The 26,716-nt window shown below is 40.5% G+C and overlaps 1 protein-coding gene and 1 long non-coding RNA gene across 3 annotated transcripts; both read right to left on the bottom strand.

The window, feature by feature from the left end:
- Nucleotides 1-26,716, bottom strand: prkcg (protein kinase C, gamma). Of its 2 annotated transcripts, XM_015020462.1 has the most exons (17): nt 25,284-26,714; nt 24,241-24,513; nt 15,451-15,482; nt 15,261-15,343; nt 14,432-14,543; nt 13,334-13,462; nt 13,090-13,246; nt 12,696-12,897; nt 11,755-11,952; nt 7,509-7,682; nt 6,768-6,859; nt 6,237-6,299; nt 5,957-6,095; nt 3,654-3,734; nt 3,399-3,506; nt 1,548-1,688; nt 1-946 (listed from the first exon to the last, which is right to left on the bottom strand). In XM_015020462.1, exons 2-17 carry the CDS (start codon nt 24,468-24,470, stop codon nt 785-787), a joined length of 2,103 nt encoding a protein of 700 aa, XP_014875948.1. In that variant the 5' UTR covers nt 24,471-24,513; nt 25,284-26,714; the 3' UTR covers nt 1-784. The 2 variants fall into 2 exon arrangements, with proteins under 2 accessions (XP_014875948.1, XP_014875947.1); XM_015020461.1 differs by having other exon boundaries at nt 24,241-26,716.
- On the bottom strand, nt 21,506-23,793 carry LOC106938421 (uncharacterized). The gene is made up of 2 exons (XR_001422615.1): nt 23,637-23,793; nt 21,506-23,600 (listed from the first exon to the last, which is right to left on the bottom strand). It is a non-coding gene; the product is annotated as an uncharacterized LOC106938421 (long non-coding RNA).

Below are 26,716 nucleotides of genomic sequence, written 5' to 3'. Positions count from 1 at the left end.
TTTTGCAAGGACCAGCTTGAATGTAAACATGGTGTTTAATTGAAAGTAATGCAACTGAAAGTCCAGCAGTTTGAGGGCAGCAGTGTTGCCTACAGTCACCGTCATACTGCGTCATTTATGGCTGAGGTCACGAAATTAAACTGAGAGGTAGAGGCCGGCTAAAAGAGCCTCAGTGAGTCCTTTTTATGATTATGTAATCAAATTGGGAAAGAGAAACATGTCTAACCATTTAGATAGCTTCATAGTCTATGAGTCTATCAGTTTAGATCTAGATTTCAAAATGCACATTTAGGTGCTGTGGATTCCGTATCTATGATGGGAATGTATTTGAGCTAAATAGACCTTCAAGGAAATGTAATTTATGAAAAGAGGATTTCTTTGCATATTATTTTCTGAATAGCAGTTTGAATAAAGATGTTACTGGTAAATTGCCTGTTCAGAAAACTGAGGACTTTTATCTTCCTTCTAGCTCTATAGAAACTATCCACATGCAAAGAGATTCATTTGTCTGTCTGACACTACAATAGTCTTACAGCAGGTTGGGCAGATCTTATAAAAGAAAAGAAGTCTAGAGTGGCAAGCCGTAGCACTGGCTTGGTCGATACACAAACAGTAAGAGGACACACATGTCAGTGAGGAAATACCGACTCGTCTTGGCATTTTAATGTAAACGTCAGAAGTTTGTCACAAGAGGTGAAATATTTGCTGCTAATTTTCATACTCTGGCTCTCAGCTATAACACTACTGTCTGATAAATAACGGGGGGAATCGGAGGGGACAGTTTTCAAATAGCTGTGAGAGGCAACGGAGCAAAGTCTGGGTTGAAGAAGGAGAATCCCTGGAAATCCTCCTGGTTTATGGCTGCAAGCACATCTGGATCCGATGGGGTGAGAACGGACGGGGCCGCTGTGAAGAACTTGTCGAAGTTCTCGCCTTTTCTCCCACCCTGATGAGGAAAAAGGCAGGTAAAGCACGAAATCAGTCACTCCGGCCTCACAAAAACGCTACGGTTAATTACTTAAAAAAGCCCCCGACTCCCTCTAAAGATATATTGAAACAGCCTGCCAACATGTCTCTCCTGCCCACCCACAGCCTTCATTTCTAGGATGAAAGCCGGCCACATATCTTCCCCACCTCCTTAACCCCACATGACAGCCATTCTGGTGGATGAAATGAATCTCATTTGGCTAATGGGCCTGGCCTCTAACCCCTGAGCACAGTCAGCTGTCTCCTGCCACGCCTCACCATTGGCCGATGTGGCAGCAGACTAGCATGCGGCGAGCTAATGATGACATGCATTTGCATATGGAGGAGTAAAACGCAGCCCTGGGTTCAGAAGTCCTTTCTGTTATTCCTGAACTTTCTGTGTGTGAGCCGGGGACCAGGGAATCCGCTCAGGTGGTGAAAGAGTTGATGGGAAGGAGCGACAGAAAGTAGAGTCAGAGAGTGAGGAGATGGGGAGAAGAACGAGGTAAAAGGAGAGGGAAACTTTGGAAGAAGAGGCGACAAAATAAACACACAGAAAGCAAATAGAAATGTCAACTGACAGTTCTGGGTTTGAACGGTGGCGGTATCTCCAGTCGCTCCAGACGGTCCCAGTCTATCCAACGGAAGAATGGATGCTCCTTGATCTCCCTCTCGGCTTCCTCTCCTCCACCCAGACGCTTGGCAGGGTGCTTCGTCAGGAGCTGAAGAAAGACAAAGGACAAAAGTTTCAGAACATGGCAAACTTTCCTGGAATTGAACTTGTAACTAAACATATTGTGTTTTCAGCAGTAAGTTCTGTTCGGTTTAGTTAAATGTAAATCTTTTTTATTCAGTCTGTGGTTTGATAAGAGGGAATCAACTAAGGATGCAGAGGTCAATCCCCACTAAGCCTTGTTCTGCTGGAAGGATTTTTCGCTGTTAAAAGGAAGCCATTTCTTTCCACTGTCGCCAGATACATACGCAGGAGGAGGACAATTGCAAAAGTCTGTCCTGGGGAGAGATATAATATCAGCAGACCTAGTTAAAGTCCGAAGAGGTCTGAACTCCATGCTGAACCTGAAGATGTGGACTGGGAAGAAGGTCAAAGCCACCAAATCCTGTTTGTTGTGTCAAACTGTTAGAATCACCTCTAACTTCACAATAAATCTTTTGCTTTAAAAAAAAAAGAAAGGACGGAGAACTAAAAGTAGATCATAGTGTTAACAAATTCAGTAGAACGTCCAGGACCAAGAGGAAAAAGTGAAACTGCTTCATTAGGGAAAGGATCCGTTTCATCGCAGAGGTTTTCACTGTCCTGGGGATCCACATCATCCAGAAAATGTGGAGCATTAGATCAGATCCCAACAGGAAACCGAAGTGAGCTGAGGGAAGGAAGGAACTTCAGGACAAGCCGTAGCAGAAGATCGCTGAACTTAAGAGGAAAGACGCCGACCTGGAGCAACTCTCAAACGCAGGAGATCATAGCCGTTTTCTGCAGAAGTGCCCCTCGCTGTCAGCACTCGGTGAGTCTACACACTCATCCAGCGTCAATTTCTGTCCTCCGAGGTATTTTGAGGACGTGTTAGCAGCTGTGTCAGCGCTCGGAGAAAAACTACAGGACATCCTGAGAGACGCATGTACACAGATCTCAATGACAGTCACTGAAGGCAACGTTTTACTGCCAGAACCAGAACCAAGAAGTGAAGCTGGATTATTAAAATATTCCTGAGAAATCACTCCTGGGCCAAGCACAGCAAACAGAAATCTGTTACTGCAACAAAGCAACTTTTAATAGATCAAAAACAGTCTTACTCTGACAATGCAGATCATTTTACTCATTGGCAAGTTGTCAAGTAGTTTGGGACCTTGAAACTCCTCCACATTAAAACAACCCATAAAGTTAAACTAATGCAAACGAACTTTACATCGTTCAGATTGTTACACGTTAAGATTATTGTCATTTTCCTTTCAGTTCCCAATTATGCTGTACTTTTTGTTGGTCCATTACAAAAAAAAAATAAATCCCAGTCACGTATATTGAAGATTATATTTTCAATGTGACAAAATGTAAAAAAAAAGAAAAAAACAGAAAACGTTAAAGTAGAATAAATACTGCTGCGTAGTTCTGCCAGGACCTGTAATTACAGTGATTTGTATTCAGAACTAGTTGAGTTTTGTTAACTTCAGTCCAGGCCTGCCGCTTTTCCTCCTCATATTATTATTCCGCAAAGAAGATAAAACTTCTGACGGCTGCATAAAATTTCGCATAGCGTAGCCTGCCTGACTCTAATAAATATAAAAAAAAACTAACTTTCAAATAATGTGCAGGATTAATAAAACTTTCCTAATGCACATTTATCAAATGTTCTAATTTAAATCTTGCCCTCGATGTCTGAAGGCTGCAAGTACAACAGGAGGGGAAATGAACTCACCCCTTTGCAGATAGCCACAGCTTCCCGAGAGAGATTTTTGGGGTAGGAGACACTCTGCTCCATTATGGACTGAAACAGCTCCTCTTCGTCGATGCCATCAAACGGTGGCTTGAAGTAAAAAGGGTTAAAAAAAAAGAAAAAAGAAAAGAAAGAGTTTCACCACAGATCAGTGCCGGTTCCTGCGTTTGCAGTGATTACAAATCACTGCAGGCTTTTATATTATTGCAGTGCAGTTAGAGTTATTCTGAGAGTTACCTGTCCTGCAAGCATTTCATACATTAGTACTCCATAAGACCACCAGTCTACTGCTTTATTGTACGGCTGATATGCCACAATCTGAAAGGAACATGAGTGGAGAGCAATTAGAAGAGAAGCAGTGTGGAGATAAGAAGACAAAGAAGTAAACACGAAGCGAAGGCAAACAAAATTATCGCAGTAGGAATAGCCAGAGGAGGAGAGCTGTCAGACACTGAAAAGAAAAAAAAAAAAACAGCGCAGGAAAATGAAAGGCAGCAAGGAGAGGAAGTGTATGAATGGGACGAGACTTTGGATTTTTGTGTCTGCGTTTGACTGATTATGCATTCCCCCCCTCCCTCTCTCCCCCGTGAGTGTGAGTGTGTGAGCGCCCCTCTTGCCTATGGAAGAGGGGCACGAGTGAACAATTCCCAGCCCCCCGGGGAATTATATTGTATCCATTCCAAAATGGCAGAAGCAAGAGAATCAATAGGCGTTTACATAAGAGAGTCGATGCGTAGTGGTTCCACAGCGAGGTTTACCATATCAAAGACAAGCAGAACCGTCAGGTCCTCCCTCTGTCGGTCTCTCTCTCTTTCAACAAGTCCAAACAGGTATGCACACACACACATTTTATGTTCAATATGAAAATAGACCATTGTGCAAAATTTGCTATACGTCTTCATTATTCCAAATATTTTGGTCTTCACTGGCGTTGTTGGGCTGCAGGCGGTTTAGTAATTGATCTCTTTAAAATTAAGACTCAGTTTCAAAACAGCACAGTACTTAGCAGTTTTATAGGCGTAAAGCCATACGTAATCATTTTTTTCTTTATCTGTAACCCTCATTCAGAGTACATCACAAATACAAAATGGTAAAAATAAAATATAAAGCAAATAGTTTTCAACTGGATCACAAGAATATTGTTGACAAAAAGCTGCCAGGTTTTCTTGGATTTTGTAAAAATCATGATTTTTTTCCTCCATCTAATCTAGTGATTCCACTGGACTCTCGCATCAAATCCAGCTGCAAAATAGTTCTACGCCAACTAGAGATATTACCGCCAGGCCGCATCTGCTTGAAAAAATATTGACATGCATACTTTTTCATGCTTAAATGTGTGGAATGCACATGCTGCGCTGCTCGTTTTCTATTAGGACAAATGGAAAAAAAAAAAAAAAACTTAAAAATATCAACATACGTGGGATGGTAAGAAACAGTGTGGCGGCAGCTTTAATCTGCAAGTAATTTCCTGTAGTTTATATTTTATTTAACACATTTATTTGTTTTTATTACATGATAAACGGGCAAGTTTCTATGATAAGTTGTCCCCGATTTAGGGTGACACCTCCAATGCTTTGCCCTCCATTTAAGAAGAAATCTCCTCCCTCGTCATCACTTCTACCCGGGTCATATGCTGGGCTGACTGTTAAAAAAACACAGCCACTCACTTTACAACCCGTCTCTGTAAGACTATGAAAGGATGTTAAATCTACACAGTGACGTTAACCTTTTTTTAAGGTGAGGCAATTCAATTCGATGTTTTGGAAACAACACGGGTTTCTCAACCCTAAAGAATCAGGTGAAACGGATAAAAGTCCCATCTTTTTTCATAAGGCTAAAAAAAACCTGCTGATTAAAAATTATTAAAAAAAATCTTCTGTCTTGAAAGTGGATTTTCTTTCTACATCACGACAAGAGATTAAGAAAGTGATCGCTTGTAGTTTGTGCTCTTTCACTGATCTGATCCCACATGCTATGTTGCAAAACTGCATGACAGATTGTGCGTAATATTTTATTAATTTAATAAATGAACTAGTAACCCTAGCAATCTCTGAATAGTGAATGGGAGACTATTGTCTGCAGCACCTGTTTGACTTAAGATACTGATGGAATCTGTGGGTTTAACTATTTTTGCAACACTCAAACTCAAGCAACCACGACTTCATTTGAATATGAATAGAAACATTTCAAAGACAGAAACAAACTGTTAGCCGTAGCGTCGTTTTAAGTGTGGAAAAATCGAGGGCAACAATCACACCACAATAATCTACCAACTCTTACATTTCAGAGTTACAAACCACGAGTGTTGAGGTGAAGCTGGAATAACGAGGCTTTTGAAAGGCAGTGTTAGTGCACGGGCCCGCTGCTAATTGAATAAAGTGAGGTTAATTATTTAAAAATGCTGACAAGGTCAGAGAGGACAGATCAGACAAAGAGGAGCTGCTGTGGGTGTCTAACAGTGAAGTGAAGCAGGTCATGCATGCGCAAAGGGGTGAAACAGTGAATCTGACACCACAGCGAGCACAGGGGAGTCAGAGAACCTCGGGGGCGATGTAGTCGGGAGTGCCACAGAAAGTGCGAGTGGTGTCGCCTCCGAACATGCCCTCCCTGCACATCCCGAAGTCGGCGATCTTTATGTGGCCCTCGCTGTCAAGCAGCACATTATCCAGCTTTAGATCTCTGAGAAGAGAGGGAGATGCGTTCACACAGCCATAAATCATCCTGATGGAGAGCGTCTTCATCGGTCATTGGCCACAAAAAAGGCGTGATAAATCTGCATCGGCTCTGTGTTGTGCCGTGACAGCCGGGCCACGTCTTTACCTGTAGATGATGCCTTTGCTGTGGAGGAAGAAGAGGCCGACTGCGATCTCTGCTGCATAAAACCTAGAGGGAGAGAGGAGATGGTAAGAACAAAGCTCTCTGGCTACTTTTTCAGGAAAATTGACCGAGGTTTTTTTTGGGCAACATGTGGGAGGTCGAGAGGGTGATGAAAGTGGAGAGTAACCAAACAGACATGAAAGAAATCTAATTTAAAAGAAAAAAAAAAGAAAAGGAAATAGTGAACTGAGTAAGAATTAGCTTTAGATGATTGATCAAAGATTATAGATTGGTTGAATAGCCAGAGGGAGGGAAACTGATGAGAAGAATAGATTAGAGTGAGGAGAACGTTAGAGGAAATGGGAGAGGGCTGCTACTTCAGTTGATAGCCTTTTGTATGAGTCACCAGGTATAATGAACAAAGCTAAGAGATGACTGAGGAGGTAAGTGAATACCGAGATAAAAGACAGAAAGGTAATGAGACTTGTGTAGATGACGGCGGAGATCAAAGCTAGACTTTATCGGACTGCATACGCTGCATGGGGCTCTTTGAACTTCCCGACTTGCTGAATGTGAAACATCAGATCTCCACCGTCGACATATTCCATAACATAATACAGACGATCCTGCAGAAACAAACACACACACACTGTGAATACAGAGCCTTGCAGACGTATTCGTACACTTTGAATTTTTCCCACACTGTCACTTTATTAACATAGACTTTTGTAGACAAAGTATTTCTTCGAGATAACATGTGGTGGACCAACAAGTAGTGGATAACTGGTATTCAAACATTAATATTAATACAATTATTAAATGTATGACGTGCATTCCCATCAAGCCACCTTCACTCCGAGTCCCATAAATTAAATCCTGTGCAACCAGCAGTCACATGAAATCATTTAATGAACAGAGTTAATATCTGTGTATTTGCTCTAGGTGAAAGGAAACAAAGAGCATCAATAAAAGCAACAACTGAATTACCTAATTCACATAAATACCCAATAAAATATATTATTGTAATATAAGAAAATGTGGAGCAATGGTAGGCGTAGTTTGGCAAAGTGTTGTATTCTCTAAAATAAAAAGCACTCAGCTAAAACCAAAGCTTTGAGAACAATGACTTCGCTAAAGAGAACGAGATCATTTTTTCATATATTAAAAGGAAAAGCAGCCAGCCTGCAATGGAACAACTCCTTAGAGCCTAAATATCAAGCCTAAATATCATGGACAATTTAATAACACTAATATGTTTCACACAGACACACGCACCTCGGTCTGGAAGGCGCAGTAGAGCGATGTAAGGAAGTGGGGGCGCAAGGGGAGCGCCAGAACCCTCCTCTCCACCAGAGCGCTCTCCGTGTCCTCGTCCTGGAAGAGAACGTCCTTTTTAAGGACTTTCACCGCAAACAGATGATCGCTGCCTCGCTCTTCTGCCAGCAGCACCTGAACAGGACCAATGAGTGAAGAGAAACAACGTCAGGTGAAGCAACATATCTCGCAAGAAAAGTACAAAAGCTGTAGTGTCACAATTTAAATTGTGTAAAGGTTCATAAGTTTCGCCTTAAACGGTTTCTGATTCAAGATTCACCTTTCCAGTTATGACGCACTCAAAAACATCAGCGGTCTGTACCACTTGTTTTTTTTTTTTTTTATTTGTCATTATCGTGAGACAAAAGGTGATTCTCAGTCAATCATTCACCACCATAATTAGAACTAAACATGTAGTTTAGCACTTTGCTGCCGGCTGTGACACGTTTTTAGGTCATTGTGTGATGGATGACAAGGTGCTCCAGTTGGGAGGAAACTAGTTCTGTCAGTTGTGCTTTTGAGGCAAAATTATGGCATGAAGGAGTAAAATAATAATCTAAAAATTTAAATCTACAAAATGAAATGATCTCCAGGATCAGCCACAATAATTCCACAAATCACATGCACTTTATCTCTGCATGCCGCAGCTTTACTGCGAAAAGATGTTAATATTTGTATTTTTGCTTTGATTTTTTTTTTTTTGATTGTTTATAAATGCACTGCATGTTTTATTTTGCTTGGGCGATAAATAGATTTTTTTTTAGCTAGTCCTGTAATGTTCCTCCTCAGATTTCTTCTTGCTCTTCATACTGCACACCTGATTTGTGTTTCTGAACACATCCAGGGTTTAGGCTGCCTGGTTTCTTCACTACATTGTTGGATCCTGTGTTGATGGTTCTGTAGTGTCTTGCAGTGAGTTTTAGCTCGTTTGTTTTCTTGTTTTGCTTCGGAGCTTTTGCTTGTATACTTGTTGCTACTCCTCTGCCTGTGGTATCCTTTACATCTTCATTTGGGTTCTCCCATCTCACCCTTTTGGGCACAGAAGGGGAAACTTGCAAAACCATTTTGAGGCTGTGTGTGGAAACCTGTATTTCTGTCTTTCTAATTCTGAAACTAAATGTAGAGGTACTAACTAAATGTATTTGTTAGGTGAAATTACAAAAAAAAAAAAGTAGTTGCACACAAATCAGGTTATTATTCCAATAGAGTTTCCTAGCATCAACTGAACCGACACCTATTCAAGGTTCAGCGTTTGCTGACCAAGAGCGGAAAGAAGGACGACTGCATTAGCTTCCGAGGTAGCGCCAAGTCTGGCTCCACTGTACGACTAATGCACATTGAGGTATCTTTGTTGTTTGCATTATTAAAAGAGGAAGTGTCTTTATTTTTTAGACGACTGTGGTCCTCAACCCTGAGGATAAACTGAATTTGTGTGGACTACCTGTATGAGTTTTATATTCTGATGTTGTTTACTTCAGTCACTGGTTTCTCTGTCCAACTTAATCAGTCAAAGTGAAGGGAAGGAAACATCTCCTCGCACTGTCTAATAAAGTCTGAAAGCATCGCTTTTGATGTGATTTCACTATTCCGATGTTTTAAAGAAGCCAGGACCTGGAGGCCTTTATTATTCATAATATATATAAAAAAAAAGAAATAAATCTTTGTCTCATCACCTCTGCACCTGTTGTGTTTGTGTCTAAAGAATGAACCAAAGATAAGAGCACTTGACATGATGGACGTTTCTGTTCCTGCTTGTATTTAGAGCCATTTGCCTTTTGAAACTAGTGCAGAAAAAAAATCCTAACCTGAAGCAAAACTGGAGGCATTTCTCCCCTTGAGGCTACGAGCAGTACTATGCTTTTCTGACTGTGGCTTTTTCCACTGCCACCATTAGTCAAGGACAGGTCAGGCTTTGTCAAGTTTTTGACCTCTACAAATCACCTTAGCTTCTGCCCAAACTTGAAAAGGGCTTGCTCCCATCAAGAAATCCAGGACCAACTCTTCTCAGTGTCATCTTTTTATTTTAAGTGTCATCAGTGTCATCTTTTCTCTTTTTTTTTTCTTTGAATCACTGTACTTTTCAATACATGACACCCAAGCAGGTTGAAAACCAGTGGTGTTTCTGCAGGAGCTTGAAGATGAGGTCTTTGTTTGTAGAGATTATTCCAAACACAGGTGTGCTGAGTTGTCTTATAGGCTCCTGAAGGCCTGAGTGAGTGAGACGGGTGTGCTTGATTTTCTGTGAGGCATGTGCCAGCTGGGTGGAGATGGTATTGCACTCACACCAATACACCACTTGCTGTTTTAACTTGACAGGCTTCATGAATACTCCTAAAACTAAAACATGGCTCCTTATTCCATCTGCCTGGGACTGTGAAAATTAAAATAATTGAGTCCCATAAAATGGAGGAAGATAGTATTTTCATAGAGCAGTTCCCCTGCTTCATAATGTGATTAAAAAAATGGAAGCTAACAGAAACTGTTGAGGTCAATTTGAGGTCTGAAAGATAAAAAAAAAAAACACTTTTCAAAAGGCTTTCAGGGAGATTAGCAGAAAACGCAGCAGAGGCTGACTTTTCCAGCACAAACCAATCTTTAGAGGAAAGTCAACAGAAACAAACCCTTATTAATAGATGCTTTCACAACAGATATTTGCATATTACCTCAGGAATCTCCAGATGCGTTTGTTTGGTTTTCATGCAACAAACAAACAAAAAATAATGCACAATTGAGAAGTAAAAGTGAATGTCTGTTGCATAAGATCTCAAAAATATATTCAGTCCACTGAAGTTTGAGGTTGTAATTTGACAAAATGTGAAAAAGTTTAAGGGGGACGATGACGATGGTTGAGATTCTCAGCTTAAATTTTGAGATAAAATGCCTCTCAAACCTCAACTTACTGAAAATGCATTAAAAATGTGTAAAGAACAAGTACGTCACTTTGTGGAGACAGAAGTAGACTCAGCCTGGCATAATGAAGGGTTTAATCAAAGAGAAGCCGCGCCTGAAGATTTCCAGAAACATTAACGTCATAAGTGAAAAAAGCAAAGCAGCTCTTTGGTTATTATCAGACATTAAAAATACATTGAGAGGAGATTTGAAATTGGTTGCTTGTGGGCAGCTCTGACTGCTAATGATGCCATAATTTTCCACATCGAGAGAACCGCCTGATACTGGTTTTAGTGAAGCGATACGGTCAGGAGCAGCGCAATATGCTGACAACAACCCGGCTTAAAATTGGGCTGCCACTCTGCAGTGCTGCACTGTAAGGGGTTTCTGGCCATCGGAGATAAAGCATCTCATTTCAAATTGAATGGTGGAGAAAATTATACTTTCTCATATTTTGTAAATCAACGCAACAGCAAAAAAAATAGCTTCTTGCAGAAGATTGTGTGTGTGAAGTCGCTGTGAGAAACACTGCAGTCCATCTCTGATTGTGGTTACTGCTTTGTCTTGTGATTTTACACAAATTCACAAAAAAAAAAACTGGACTCCTCATCCTTCATACTTATACGAATCCCTGCAACACATACTTTTTTCTCATTTCCGGTGTAATCCAATTTTCTTTTGGTCATTTTGCTACTTCCTGCAGCTCAGTAATCCTCCTCTGTTTCTTTCCATCTCTGTCAGTTTCATTCTCACTTTTCCTCACTCAGCAGCCCCAAGGCCCGTCTGTCCTCTTCCTTTTTTCCCCCCCACACATCTTATGTAAGTTGAGTCTATTTCTCCTGTCCTCTGAGGACTCTCTGATAGTTATGAAACAACGCTGGGGGATTTTAGAGGAGGGGAAAGGACTCAAAACTAAAATTTCTTCATTATTCTTCATCTACAGGGGAATTAAAGAGAGAGTAGAAAGCAGAGTATTCCTTGAAATGAATACCTCCATGAGTGCTGCCTATGTGGCATATACCAGCTGGAAGAAAAACTCATGGTCAAGTGAATCATTTAGCAGAAGAAGAGACGACCAGAGCCAGAGTACAAATGAAAAATCTGTTTTGAAACTGGTTCAGCTTTATTGTTCCCAGGAGCTTTAAATGAAATGCCAGCTGAAGGTCATGACAGGAGCAGCAATGCTAAAGCCAGGAATAAATGTTTTTTGTTTTCTGCGCGAGGGCCCTCTTTGACATCACCTGCAACCGTTGGATCACAGGCGGCGATTGTGTGCAGAGAGAGGATGACATTTTGACTCTGAATCTGCCGCGGTTACCTTGCCAAAGCTGCCTTTGCCCAGCACCATGAGGAAATTGAAGTCATGGATTCCCACTCTGACTTTGCCAGGACCCGAAGAGTGGATGGGTGGGCAGGACGGGATGGGGGTCGGAGACAAGACCACGGGAAAAGGCTCCGGCACCGGGGCGGCCAACACCTGAGGCAGAGAGGGCGTTGTAGCGTCAGGCTGAGGTTCCTGGGGGGTCATAAGCAGAGAGATGAGAGATGAATTGGTGGATGTAGTCATGAAAAAATAAAAACAAAAAACACCCTATCCACTTTCAGTCAAACAATTCTGCACCCTACTGGATGCAAAAAGTAACAAGGAGGTGGATTTAATTTAATCTGTTGGGATTCAGTGTTGCAAATTGGTGAGTAACTGAAAAGAAAATGGAAAATTTACAAAAACCAACCAAAAAGGTGTGGAGAGCAAATGCTTCCAGCCTCCTTTTGCCTGATACCCTTAATTAAAATCCTGCACAACCAGTGGCTACAGAAGTCGCCAAATTAGTGAACAGAGTCTGTAGTCTGAAGTTTGGGCAAGAAATACACCATGAGATTTATGGCTTTTATTAACAATACATATACAGAGCATTGATTTAGATCTTAATTTGTAAACAAATATATATATTTATATAAAAAACTATTGCATCACTAATTCATTAGACAAAATCCGAGCGAAACTACACTGAAGTTTGTGATTAATAAATTCTAAAACTGTTGATGGGGGTGTAAATACTTTGTGACATACTGCATTGTATAGCTCTCAAGATAAAACTGATAAAAATAAATCAAGACAACTCAGGACCTAGAAACAATGTAAGCAGGTGCAACTGTTTTTATTAGGTCTCAATAATTACACACCCATAAAAGCTTACAAAACAAAATGTCTCTCTGCGAACAAATATCGTCCACAGAGGTCAACAAGTGTCCTCCTACCTGCAGGTCTGGATCTGGTACTGGGATGTTGTAGTATTCCCCCTCGTCCTGTGCAAGCAGCTTGAACCAACCGCATATAGGACGTCTGAAGATCTCGCTGACGCCGAAAGAGAGCGCTCCCATGAAATCATTCCTGGACGTCCGGTCCCAGTCCCACACCTCCACAGACAGACGCCTGTCCCACTGGTTGCCTCGCACTGAGCTGAGGAAACCCAAAATTCAAACTCAAGTGGGGAAGTTTTAAGTTTCATCTGACTTACTGGACGCACAAAAACAGGACAGAATAATATCTTCAAACAAACGTCATACGTCTCAGCATATTTACACATCTCCTCCAACATCTTTATTCCCGCCGTCAGATTTCCACCTTGGATTAAATTTTGCAGGGACTCACAAGGTGAAACTCTCATTCCAGACGGGATTGAGTGTTGAGCGGATGGTCTTCGTCTTCTGTTTGCTGTGGCTTTTTGGGTCCGGAATCAGTTTTAGTTTCACATACGGGTCTGACAAACCATTCGGATCCATGGGCATCAGATTGCGAGCCTCCCGAACTGCAGGGCCACAACAGAACAAATCAATTAAAAAAAGGGAATAAATCCTTCATCGTACGGATGAAATAACCCAACACCTCCTCTCACCTGTGACGTAGATGTCCTCTTTGTCTCCTCTGATGGTCAGGTGGATTCTCCCTCTTTTCTCCGTGTGATCCTGACCACACAGACTGGGAACGCTGGTCTCGCATCTCCGATGGACATTCATGTCGCAACCTTAACGTGCAGAAGACGCAAACAAAACGTGAGAAAGCAAAAGACATGAAAAAAGTGTGAAACAATATAAAAATGTAAAAAAAAAAAAAAAAAAAAAAGACATTTTTGAACTCCTTAGACTGATGAAATAGTATTGAGTTTTTCCCATATTTGTTTGGATAACCTTGAGAATACAGCAGTTTGTGACATGTTTACAGAATAAATAAATATACATTTCCTCTGTAATAAAAATGTTGCTTTGTAAATCAAGTTAGTTTTCTAGACTATAATAACTGAAAGCTCACTATATTTGTCCAAATGCTTGTCAGAAATCATCATAAAATTTATTTAATCTGGACAAATTGAATTGTTCGGGACAAATCTATTCATTAATCAACATTTTGTGATTAATTGTTTTTGGTTTTGCGGGTAAAATATGGGTTGGGTGAGTTCCAATTTCACTTTTCATAATTCCTGTGGTCTGAAATCCTTTTACTGAGACACTAAAGAAAAGTTAACCCCTTCCCCACTTGTTGCTGTACACTGCTGGTCAGATGGCTTAAAGAGAACTACTACACTTCTCCCTTGCTGACAAAACATACAGATTTTAAAATATTTTTGGGCACCATGGAGCCCTCTTACTGTTTCAAAACCACAGCTGGTGAGTTACAAGACTCGTCTCTGTGAAGCAGCTGACTGCACATTATTTTAGTATTTTTAAAAAAAGTGATATTTCTCAGTTATACATTTAATTAATTAGATCACGTTGAACATTTTGTGAAAAGAATCTTTTTGCAAAACGAAACTGATGTTCTTAGTTATCCCACTGTGAGAATCTACCTTCCTGTCATTTTTTTTTCACGTTTTCCCTCCCTTTGAAGCTGCAGAGGTGAATTTTGCGTTTTCTTCAAAGCAAACCATTATTAAACCCAGCGGCTCATTAGGAACATCAGCAGAGTGCAGCGGGTCAAACTGGACGGTGAAACTCACTGGTACATTTCATGCCCTGGTGTATGAGTCCGTACAGCAGCGATCCGCAGTGATCGCAGAACGTGGGGCTGGAGTACGTGTGGATCTTAAATGTGTGTTGACTCTTCAAGTCCTGGAACGAAAAAACAAATGAGCAAACAGCCAAAAAAAAAAAAAGAATAAAAGACCGAGAGAGAGAATCCACTCATTAAACTTAAACAGCACAATCATATGCACACACTTTCACACATTTACGGTGTGGGTGACTACTGATGGTACGAGCCAATTAGGTTTCTCCACTGGGAGAGGAAATTCACTGCATCCAGGCAAGGTTGTGAGCATGTTAGTGTATATTTACTGTACAGGAAGGAATGAATCATTTTTATCTCTTAATAACCGCTCCGCCATCCTTTCTCCCAAACTGTATACCCTCCCTCGTTGCTATTAATAACTGCTGTCACCCCACTTCTCCTGAGGAAAAGACAAATCTCCCCAATATCCTCAAGATGCCACACGGAGGAGGGCTGAGGAGTCTGCTGCTCTCTCCATCGTCTAATTCTCACTCTTATCAGTCTCTCACCCCCTCCTGCCTCCCTCCCTGCCACATAACCTTTCCTCTCTATCTTAAACTCCCCACATCCCCTTGCAGGATGACATGACATCAGCGTAGATGTCACAGATGAGACGCAGAGGAAGCGCGGATTGACAGATGAGTCACGTGCGCATGCCATCGGCGACGAGCGGGAAGGCTAAATGCGTGGATGATGGTGCGGCCGCGCAAGTCCAGGCGAGGGTGGGGAAACTTGAGGATATAAATGGAAGTGCAGAAGCCGATAACAGGAACACTCACATCGGGCCTGGGGGCAGTCACAGATCCGGGACATGTGAAGGTGACAAACTCGTGGCATCTTTTATGGACCACAAAACTGCAAACTGGAGAAAACATGGAGGATGAGGCTTAAAATTGTTATCAGTTTTCCACAGAGCCATATCAGAGAAAATAAAAATAACAGGCCACAAAACAGCAGGCCAATCTCTACCTTGACACTGGAACCCCTGCTTGCCGATGCCCCTGAATGAAGAAAGACACACGGCTTAGGACACAGAAACAATCTGCTCTCATTCCTCTTCAACGTGAAACTGTCCCGTTCAACCTCAACAAACTCTATTTATGTGACAAGAAAGTAATAAAAAATAAAAAAAAAACAGCAATGGTCACTTAAGAAACTCAATGTATTTTTTGTGAAGCAGCCAAGTAGCTGACTTGGTCAAACAGAAGCACACAGACTTAATTCTCCCAAAACACCGGCTTGCTCCCCGTGTCTCCTCAGAGCTTTAATTGAATAATTAAAGCCATTGATTGGCCAAAGCGTCCATTCAGCAGCTGGCTCGGTGTGAATCAAGTTGATTTGGTTGTTTAGAAAGTCAAACAATTGAGACACGCTGGAGAGCTCCACAACAATCATACCAAACGCGCCCAGGGAGTTTAAACTGACCATAATCACTGATCAGCAATCAGTTCACCATCTGGCTGAGAAACGATTATAGATGGGCTGATCCCTGATCAGCATGCAGCAGAAGTCTCTGGAGCCTCGGTGCTAGGACAGGATAGATGTTTCACCAGCAGGGGGCGCTAAAGAACCAGACATGGATTCACTGAGAATTCACTGTTTTGCTTGGTGAGCTTTTTTTCTTTCTTTCTTTCTTTTTTTAAATATGGAGAAGTGCATCTTAGATTTAACTACTGAATAGACTGAATAAATGCTTCAGTTAAACATAGGTAAACAAAACCAGCTTCTCCTTGGAAACGTCTTGCTAATAAATTTACAAAGACAGGAGGAGTTATTCTGTAAAATGCTTAGATTTCCTTGCTGTATTTAAAGCGCTGGAAGTGGCACAGCATGGACGATAAACTGATGGGAAATAATGTTAAAATACCACCTTAACCACATGTCCAGGACATGCTGACCTTTCTTTCTTTCCATTAATGATTCACTCTAAAATTAAATTCTAACATTTTAAAATGCACGCTCCTGCTTTGGAGGGAAAAGAGCACAGTGACATATTTATACCATCTATGTTCCAACACTGCTTTGCGTCTTTCCTGACATTTCTGCTTTGGTCTCCATGTCGCCGTTTGTTTATGTTCTTTGAGGCCTTCACAGAACGGCTGGATTTATTCTGTGATTAAATTAAACACAGTTGGTTTACTGATGAGGTTATATCTGAGGGCAGTTGATTTCACCTGATTTCATTTTGGATTATCAAACCGAAGGGGATTGAAAACAAATGTACAGTACAGTTGATTTCCCTTTTGGTGTAAAAAACAACAACAACAAAAACACACAAACACATTATTTTAACTCTTCAATTGCACATTTGTTGATACAGCAAATAAAATCTGATAAATTCATATTTGTCAGTGTAATGTGTCATAACATTCAAGGAGTATTAATATGTTTGCAAGCTACTTTTTACATGTTTAAAAACAACTGCTGCAGACATAATACTAAGAAGCAGAAGGTGAGTTGCTCTAACCTGTGATGTTTCATTAAGATGTTTTCATTTAACATGCTTTTATGACTTTTGCTTGCTAAACACATAAGAAATACATATCATCTTATGCTACATATACTTATTTTCTAAGTGATCTGCTTTCTGAGTTTTTCTCTCTCTTGCTCCTGTTTTGCTGATCACTTCACGTGCAGCATGTCGCTCCTCATCCGCCGTCAGTCTAAATACTCCCTAGTTTCCCTTATTCGGTGTCAGCGCCTTGCCTTTGTTTCACCTGGTACTATTCATCATCATGTCAGCTTGTATTCCTGCTCTCTTTAGTTCTGGATTACTCCATTTGTGACTTCCTGGGTTGCAGCACGCTCAGCTTCCTTTTAGTTAAATAAAACTTTGATAGCTCACCTGACTGCCTTCCAAATGTCAGGCTGCATCTGGGAGCTCATTCACACCACGCCTTAAAAGATATTGCAGATCGGGGACACAGTGGAGCGAGCTCGCATTTAAGACTTCCTCTGACTCGGTTATTGTTGTTAGGACTGCTGTTCTCCAAGACTGTGACACTTCGTTTGAAGCATTTGCAAAAATAATTGAAGTCAGCGTCAAAACTGCTGATTGAGTTAATGAAATATTATTTCAGCAGAGAGTTTAGATAGTTTATGAGGGCAAATATTTGTTTGAACAAGTCTCCAATAGGACAAATTAAAATAAACGACTGTCATTTAAATGTAAACCTTTAAAGCAGAATGAATGTTGAATGTGTCACAAAATAATGCTGTGTGAATATTAAATAATAATATTTTAGAAAATGCTTGAGCGAATGCTTCAATACGGCATCCACAAATCTAACAAAGCTGTTTTACTGACAAACTACAACTAAGCAACTGATTGCAAAAGCGCTAAATATCACAAAACATTTTAAAATGAATGCAGTCCATCACTGACCGCTATTTTCTTCTAAATATAAGCATGCAGAAGTCTTTATTTTGTATGAGCCACTGTGTGAAACTGGTGCCATCTGTCACACCCGACTATTTTACAACTGGTAATTTCACAAACAACTGGGACTTAATGAACTAACTGCTGGCATTCAGGGAACATGCTCGGATAAGCTTTCCACCTCTTCTCTGCCATCTGCCCACATCCACACCGTCAGCATGTAAAAGTGAGCTAAACATTTCATCAAAGGAAACATAAAGCACAGGTGAAAATATTTTATGTCTACGGGGGCATTCGTCTGCTCGCGCCACTGTGATTTGGCTCCTCCCTATTTATCTATTAAAGTTGGTTTGTCATTAAAGAGATTCTGACAATGACAAGTAATCTGTCACATTAAATTAGAGAGGATGTTACTACTCATTTCCTCTTGAATTTTTTCCCTTTCTTTATCAACAGTGACTATTTTAGCCATTTATGTTTAGTTTGGTGTTAAAAAAACAACATATGTTGAGTAAATTAGAATAAATACACCACTGTTTTCTTGAGCAAAAAAATTTAGTTTATGTAATAGGACATGGATAACTACAGCTTTCAACTGGAAATGAGCAAAATACAGGAATGCAAATTTGTATATCTGGTAAAAATGAAATCCTTCATTTGATTTTCAGGAAAAGAGTGGATGGTGGCAAAGACAGGCTCGAAAATTGAGTAGAAAACTTTTGTGCTGAAGTCAAATATTTGCACGTCACTGTTTTATTTGGAGAGGTTACGTGATTAAATAATGTGGGTCGTCATTTATGTATTTTGAGGTATGCAGTGACACACTGTAGCTGTAACTGAGCTGATGTCGCCATCGAGGCTACATGTAAGTCTGATTTAACCTGTCATTCACGAGAGGACCCAAATTTGGGTCCTCTCGTGACAGGGGTGTCAAACTCCAGTCCTCAAGGGCCGCTGTCCTGCAACTTTTAGATGTGCCTCTGCTGCACCACACCTGAAAAGAATAATTAGGTCATTAGCAAGGCTCAGGAGAACCGATCTACACAGGGAGGAGGTAATTAAGCCATTTCATTCCACTGTTTTTTCCCTGTGGCACATCTAACCACTGCAGGTCAGCGGCCCTTGAGGACTGGAGTTTGACACCCCTGTAATGACAACCTGTGAATAACAGGTTAAACACGAATCAGTGAAAAGTCTGAACCTAGTCCTGAGTTAGGCTCATATATTTCACTATATTTCGAGCGAAGTTATTTGCTGTGTAAATCATGTAGAAATGATGTAGAAAACATCTGACTCAGTGTGAGCCGAATCATTTTAGAAGGAAAAAGCTCAACGCTTAGATAACACTTTATCTAAGCGTTAAGCATTTAAACAATTTAGAAAACAGTGGTAAATATGGAGACATATTTATGTATTTATCCTGTACTGGTGGACGGCAATGACACATATTTTATCTATACTTTAAGCAGGTTAGATGTACTGTGCAAAGGCATCACCGGAGACGATGTTGAATTAATGTTTTATGCCAATTGTTTCACATAAATATTCATTTCCAACCAGATGTACTGCATTCTTGAACAGCAGCAGCATATCTGCGTTTTTAAACTTGACTTATTGAGTTTCCACAGCAACATGGACACAATGAACTGCTGACATGGTGTTTCTGAGGCAAATGGGGATATGAGTTTAACTTATATTATTAAACATTCATTAATCCTTGATCCACATCAATAAAACCGTAAACGGCATGTATTTAGGACCCTGGGCTTACAAATCATACACAATGGCGTCACATAGAGTTTGTACTTTTGTATAGCACAGCAGGTAAAGACACTATGCTGGGAAATATGAGGCCCATATCGCAGCTTACTCTACTCCTTTTCAAAATATGAAAAATTATATTACTATTTTTTTTTTTTTTTTTACTATTCATACCTAATCATGTAATTTGTAATGTCGTCTTGTAGTAAAACAGCCCTTTTCGTCATCCCAACAAATGCACTCCTTTCCAGAGTGTGGAAGTTGTCTCAAGTTTTCTTCTGCACTGTGGAGGTTCTTGTATGAATGGTGCACCGGCCTGCACCCCAAACCAAAAGATTTATGCAGAAAATGATCAAATTCCAGACCAGGATCAAATGCAGTGCAGCCCTGCATAATGCCTGTCTCCCTGTTCCTCGCAAGCTGACACCTACTTAACATTTGGAGCTTCAGGCTCACCAACTGACACCTAACACATACATAGAAGCAAAAGAAAACTTTTTTAGTTTAGGCCACAATTACTATGTATTTCTTAAAATATGTTTTCACTGTGCACTCCCTTTGTTAAGGCTGTTTATATGCCCATATGGACCTTATTAAGAACCCGCAGTACTCACAGAGTTCAAAAACATACAGGTTAAGTTAACTAGTTACTGACGTTTAGGCTTGACTCTGTGCGTATACGGCTGTAAGTTCTCTGTGAGTACTGCGATGCTGTATTGGACTTTTGATGGACTGGAGGCCCATCAAGAACGTACCCTGCCTCTTGCTTATCGACTGCTGCCTTCAACCCAGTTTCACTGCGATGCTCCACATGAAACGCCGGGCTTTTTATCCTCCTCCACAGAGAAAAGCAGTTTCTCTATGGAGGTTTCTCTGCAGTTTTTCCTCATTCATCATGTATTGTGTATTGTTAAACAGTTTAAAAAAAAAAAATCATGTTTTTAACCTCCTCCAAATATTACCGAGATATGATTCCATTATAATAAATAAGTTGCGTAAGACAACAACATGCAGTGTCCTGAATTCTGCACATTGACTTAAACAACAGAGTTATTCACTATAACGTTAATCTTTCAGTTAATCAGAAAAACCCTCCAGGGGCCTCAGACAGCCAGGTGAGGGCCGCTGCGCTGACGTCTTGTTTAAAGGAAGGCGGTTTTCACCCTGAAATAAGTTCAGCTGCTGCCAGCAAAGACAGCAGCCAGTTGGGGAAAAGTCCTGAAAGATACCCAGAGGCTGCTGGCAGAGCTGGCGCCCTGCATCAACATATGGTACATCCCCGCCATATGCCCACGCATACGAGCTCTTCCTCACACAAATGGCTGCTATGAAGTCTTCTAAGAACTGAACACACTCACAGCTTGGCATCATTTTTTGTTTGTTTGTTTGTTTGTTTAAAGAATATCAGAGAGTCAGACATTGACTGTAAATTATTTGGTAGTTACTTATTTCACTGCTCCTACTTTTTCAGAAAAAATAAATAAAAAAAATTCCATAAAACAGTTTTTTGTGAAACTGTCAAGGCCAGCTCTTCATCGCCAGGAATTATAAGTCTTTTTTTTAACTTGTTACATGGCATGCTTCACATAATTGAATTACAATTTATTTTCTAGGACAAAAATCTTACAAACTGCTGAAAATATTTTCTAAAATGCAAACTTTAATTTAAAAAAAAAAAAAAAAAAAAGCACACACACACACGAACACACATGCACGCACACACACAAAAGTCAGTGCTGAAAGTGTACAATCTTGCTTGATCCATCTGGTATTTTGGAGTGAAATAATTTTTTAGTTCAGCATCACCCACTGAAATAATAATGAGGAGGCCAAACTAAACTCAATAATTGTACGTTTGGATATTTGAGCTCAGTTCTGTTTCTGTTTTTTTTATCATCCTGACTTTGCCAGTTGGGATTAAAATTGACTGAGGTCTTAAAAACACTTTTCTCAAGTCTGCTGAAATTTTCCGTTATAGTGCGTCTGCCACTTAAAGTCAGCTTAATGAGATCCCAGAAAAAAAAGAGCAAGAGTGACCTGACTGTTCTGAAGCTATTTGAGGCACAGAGTAACAAAACCCTTGCCCTTTCTGAGCCATCGCTGAGCACTGCTAGCCAGCTGGCTGAGAAAAAGCCAGAAATCTGGGTGTTCTGGAACAATTCCTGTCATGAAAAATACAGTCATGGTGGTGCAACTTTCAGAGACTTGCAGGTAAAGCAGCTGGATTAACCTCAGCTTGCTATACTTGTGTTAGACCCATTAAAAAAAGAACGACAGAGAGGCATTCAATTCAGAGCATTAAACGCAACAAATAAAGCTACAATGAGGTTTAGCTTGATTTTTTTTTTTTTTTTTTTTTCTCAAGTCAAATTGTGTATTTGAATCAAAATAACTGCAACCAAAGGATGTACATTACATTATTTCAAATATGACTCAATTTTAGCACCAAGATTAACTATTGCTCATTTGTTTTAGCTACAGAAAATAGATCCTATAAAGTAATTTTGTTTAAACAAAATCCTCACCTGTTCTGACTGACAAACCTGTAAATGTGAAACCCATCTCTATGTCTTTTCATAAGTTCACAATTTAATTTAATGCTTGTATCTTCAAATCCATCTGGAGTATTGCACTTAAATTGTGAACAGCTCTTCACAAGGTCTCTGAAAGCTTTGAAATATCGTTTAAACCTCTGGGGTCCCTTAATTTTATTCTCCACCTGTGTCCCCCGGACACAAAAAGGCTTTTTTATAGCTTGAAAGGTAGAATTTTTTTTTGTATCAGTATATTTTTTCAGATTTTTTAATTGCTTCAGTCCTCAACATACAAATAAGAAAGTTAACAGCACAACTGTACAAGAATCCCGTTTAAAACCTGACCGAATTAGGTGCAATTTACAACAGCATTGTGAAAGTTGTGCAAAAAAAAAGCTTCAAAGAACACATTAATGTGCCAAAAGACCCAGGTGAGAAACATTTGTAAGCATTTTATGTTCTGAGGAAATTGTAGTTAACTATCCGCTCAAATGGACGGCAAAATCTGACCTCATATTTCTACCATCAGTTCTTGAGAAAACCTCAACAGCAGTAGTTGCAAAATGTATTTCATAAAATTAGACTGAACTAAATTACAGCTTACATAAAACTGAGGGGGTAATTTTTACATTCAGAATATTTTTTATTATTATTTCATAAGACTGAATCACATGACTGAATGATCTCCAGGTACAGCTAATTAAATAATACCTAAGTCAAATGAAGGTTATCCTAGACACACTGCTAACATGTTATGAATGTTACAAAAGAAAGGACTGAAACAGGTGACTGTGCTGAAATATTCCAGAGATTAGTTTTAGGAATAAAAGAAAGCAGAATATCAGATATTGAAATCCCCTGGTTGTAATAACCGTGCATTGTAAATATCGAAATGAGCAATTAGTTTGTTGTTTGTACTGAATGTGAAGTGTTTGAAGGTTTCAAAACAAAAAGCTAAATAATGAATGAAGGAGACAGGAGCATGCAAATGGCACCAGCTGGAGGGTCAGGGAGTCGAGGGTTTTATGCTTAGACTGAACAATACTGGAAAATGGTGGAATATGCAGCTTTAACAATGTTTTTACATTATTTTAAAGTTTGCATTCAGGGTTTCATGTAATTACTTGTCGCATGTGTGTTTAAATTTCCAAATCCATGTTGTTCACTTAGGTGGACAGAGGAAATCCAATTTACAAAGTCCCAAACCGTTCATACACTGGCAAGTTTAGACAGAACATTATTTTCACTTGACCAAGAAGGTTATTTTTGAAAGAAAGCTCTTTATTCACCTCTAATTAATATGTATATTTGATAGATCAATATAAAACATTACTTATACTGTTCTCAATCATTAGAGATTTTTTTAACAGCATGACACCAATCAAATGCTACTTATAATTGCTGATCACTTTTTGCACATTTCCACTGGTATATTGACAATTTATCTGTGGTGATGAGCTCCAAGTCTTTAAGGCTGGAACACCTTGTTGCCATCACCCTAATCTTTAGGCACTCAGGCTGCTTTCAAACCTTAAAATTATTTCCAGTCTGAGAAAAAAAAAAAAAAAACATGTTGGTCAAATTAAAAGACGGGTTTCAACATAAACCTACCAGGGGTATGAATAATTTTGGCCGGAAATCTATCATTCAAAGAATGTGTTATTAAAAAAAAAATGGAATGAAAGTTTTGGATGCTTTGAAATAAACAAATCCTGGGTGAGTCCATGAATGTGTCATATTTTAGTGTAAATACCACAACACTGTAAAAGTCAATCTCATATTAATTCTTGCTAAGTCCTGGCAGGGTTGTGTTTGTGTGAATTTTGTGTGAGACAGCGCATGACGTTCCCAAACTGACTCCTGCATGGAGTGGGCAGCAGTGTGGAGATGTGAACACATCAGGTCAGTGTGGGCAGTATCTCCAGCTGGCAGCTGGAATTGAAGAAAAAGGGAAAAAAAAAAAAAAAAAAAAAACTAGATTGGGAGTTGGGACGCCTGAGGGGGCAGCATATGATCTGCTGGGGTGGTTTCTGTGTGAATGTGCAACAGTGTGTGAATTTATGTGTGTGTGTGTGTGTGATTTACCATATAAAGTCAGTGCAGTGGCTGCAGAAGGTGGGCTGCTTGAAGAAGCGTGCTGTGAACTGATGGTCTTTCACCTCGACAATCCTCTTGTGTTTGAGCGCTCCCTTCCTCTGAAACACGGGCACCCTGGGCGGAGGGGAGAGGGGCGAGGGCAGCAGGGAGGAGGGCGATGTGGGGGAGGTCAGCGTCAGCGGGGAGAGGGAGGGGGACGGGGACACCGGGGTGGACATGATGTCTGCTGGGATGCGAGAAGAGGAGGCTGAGAGCTGTGCGCTGGGGAAGGTGGGTGGCGGGAGAAGGAGAGGCCAAGGACACGGAGGACAAAGGACATAATAGGTCATGCAGAGACAGGAGTGATATTAATGGCAGGAGGAATGTAGGGTAGGGAAAGATCGAGAAGAAGGTGATGGAAGGAGTGCAGAGAGAGCGACAAGTAGAAAGCGAAAGAAAAGAGAAAGGAGGGAGGCACGATGAAGAAGACAGGAAGGTTAATTCAAATACAGACAAAAGTCTCCTGAGAAACTCAGAAAAGCTAAACAATTAGCTCGACTTGCTGTGTGTCCCACATACTGGCCGTCCATCCTGCTGCACCCCTCATTTGCTATGAATACCCGCACCCCCCACCCATACCTCAGTCGTTATGTCAACTACCTCCTGTTGCCATGTCAACAACACCCCACCAGCTGCTCCAGTATTGGAGCCTGCCTCCTCTCATCGTCTTCCTGCCTGCCCTTATTAGCAATTAGTCCTATTTCTGCAGAAAAGTTTGGACCAGAATAACATGAGCGCGTCTGCAGGGAATGGGACGTGCGGAGAAAAAGTGCAAAATGGCAAATATTGGATGGAAGAAGTGAGTTGCTGAATGATAAATGAGATTCAATGAATAAATAAATAAGACGAGGTTAAAAAGAAAATAAATGAGAAAATGATGATGTCTCAGCAAAGAAGCAGTTAAAAAAGATGAGTGGAATTAAAAATGGTCTCGTCATACAAACACATGATGGAGAATACTAAAGATGTGCACCAAGCTGTACTGAAAATACCTTAGTTTGTAAGAAAATCCTTGCCAAAAACAGTCGTCCTCGACTCTTCGTCTGAATGCCTTCAATTGAAAATCTGGGGTGCACCTGTAGCTGGTCAACTCAAACAAGAAAAAAAATAACAAACAAACTCCCAAGAGAAGAGGTAGAGAAGCCAGAAAAAGCAATGGCTAGGAGAGGAAAAGCAGCTCAAGAAACGAAAAAGAACAACATAACTTGAAATGAATGCAACAGGCAACTGGAGTGGTTCAAGTTTTTAAAGAAGCAAACACAGGATTGAAGTGGTATATATATCCTTTAACGTAGAGGCAGGGTGAGTGGGAGTACGAGATGGAGAGGTGGTATTCTCTTTCCAAGATTGATTCGGTTTTTACGCGGAAGAGGATGAGAGATGGAGAGAGAATAAGAGAGAAAGAGAGGGTGGAAAAAGTACAGAAAGAGAGAGCGAGAGAGAGAAAGAAAGAGAGGAGAAAGATTGAGGGGAATAGGCGGCGATTCATTTTGAAATCTGGGTTACTTCTCTCAGGAGAGGGTGAGGGAACCACAGCAAGGAGGACGGAGGAAGCAGAAGCTGCCATTTTGCCACAATCAGTACAGTATGGAAATTTAAGTGCCAACTGGTTCCCCTCTTCCTATCGAGCCAAACAGGAGGGGGGAGAGGAGGAAGAGAGGAAGAGCTCCGCTTGGACCAGAAAGCATCCAGCAACAACAGAGGCAGCGAATCCAACGAATGTTCAATTTGGGTCTGGTCTAAGCTTGGATCTGAATGACAAGACGATCAGCAGGCCTGAGGAATGAGCAGTGGCAGCGTGTCTGCTGCATATCAATGATCTGAGATCAGAACAAGCGGTGACATGATAAACACAACAGTGCCCCACTCTGCACTGAAACCAGGTCAGCCGAGCCGAAAGGGAACGGTAGCTTCCTTCTGAGAGGGGCTAGCGGCCGATCGATCGTAAATATACACACACAAACAAACAAAAAAATAAATAACTAAATGTTACAAATAAGGTCATCAATCAAATAAGTTCAGCATTTAATGGGAGGATAAGAATAAGATGTAGAGAGACGTTGGCAGTGGATGGAGGGGATTAAACTTTTAAATATTCTGTCCTTTTAAAATCCAGACAGCAATTTGAATGTATTTATTAAGGAAGGGTGGAGGGAGTGCATTAAAAAATTGTTTTGAAGAAAACTATTGATAACACACTTGTCACACCTAAAGAAGGATGTGGGCCATTTTCTCTTCCCAAGGCACTGGGAATCTTTCTAAAGGGCACAGCAGGATATTTCAAATAAACATCTGTCCTGAAAAAGTTCAGATTCATAATTCTGAAAAAACAAAAAAACTCAGAAATGCTTCACCGGACTCAAAGAACCCTCTCTCTGTGCACTCCAATGTTATCATGGGAAAATGCTAAATGGAGAAGTAATAT

Source organism: Poecilia latipinna, unplaced genomic scaffold (assembly GCF_001443285.1).
Source record: "Poecilia latipinna isolate Pla-1442-1.1 unplaced genomic scaffold, P_latipinna-1.0 Scaffold2588, whole genome shotgun sequence".
Taxonomy (NCBI): Eukaryota; Metazoa; Chordata; class Actinopteri; order Cyprinodontiformes; family Poeciliidae; genus Poecilia; species Poecilia latipinna.
The sequence above is the reverse complement of the archived record's forward strand: the minus strand, read 5'-3'. Positions and strand labels throughout refer to the sequence as shown.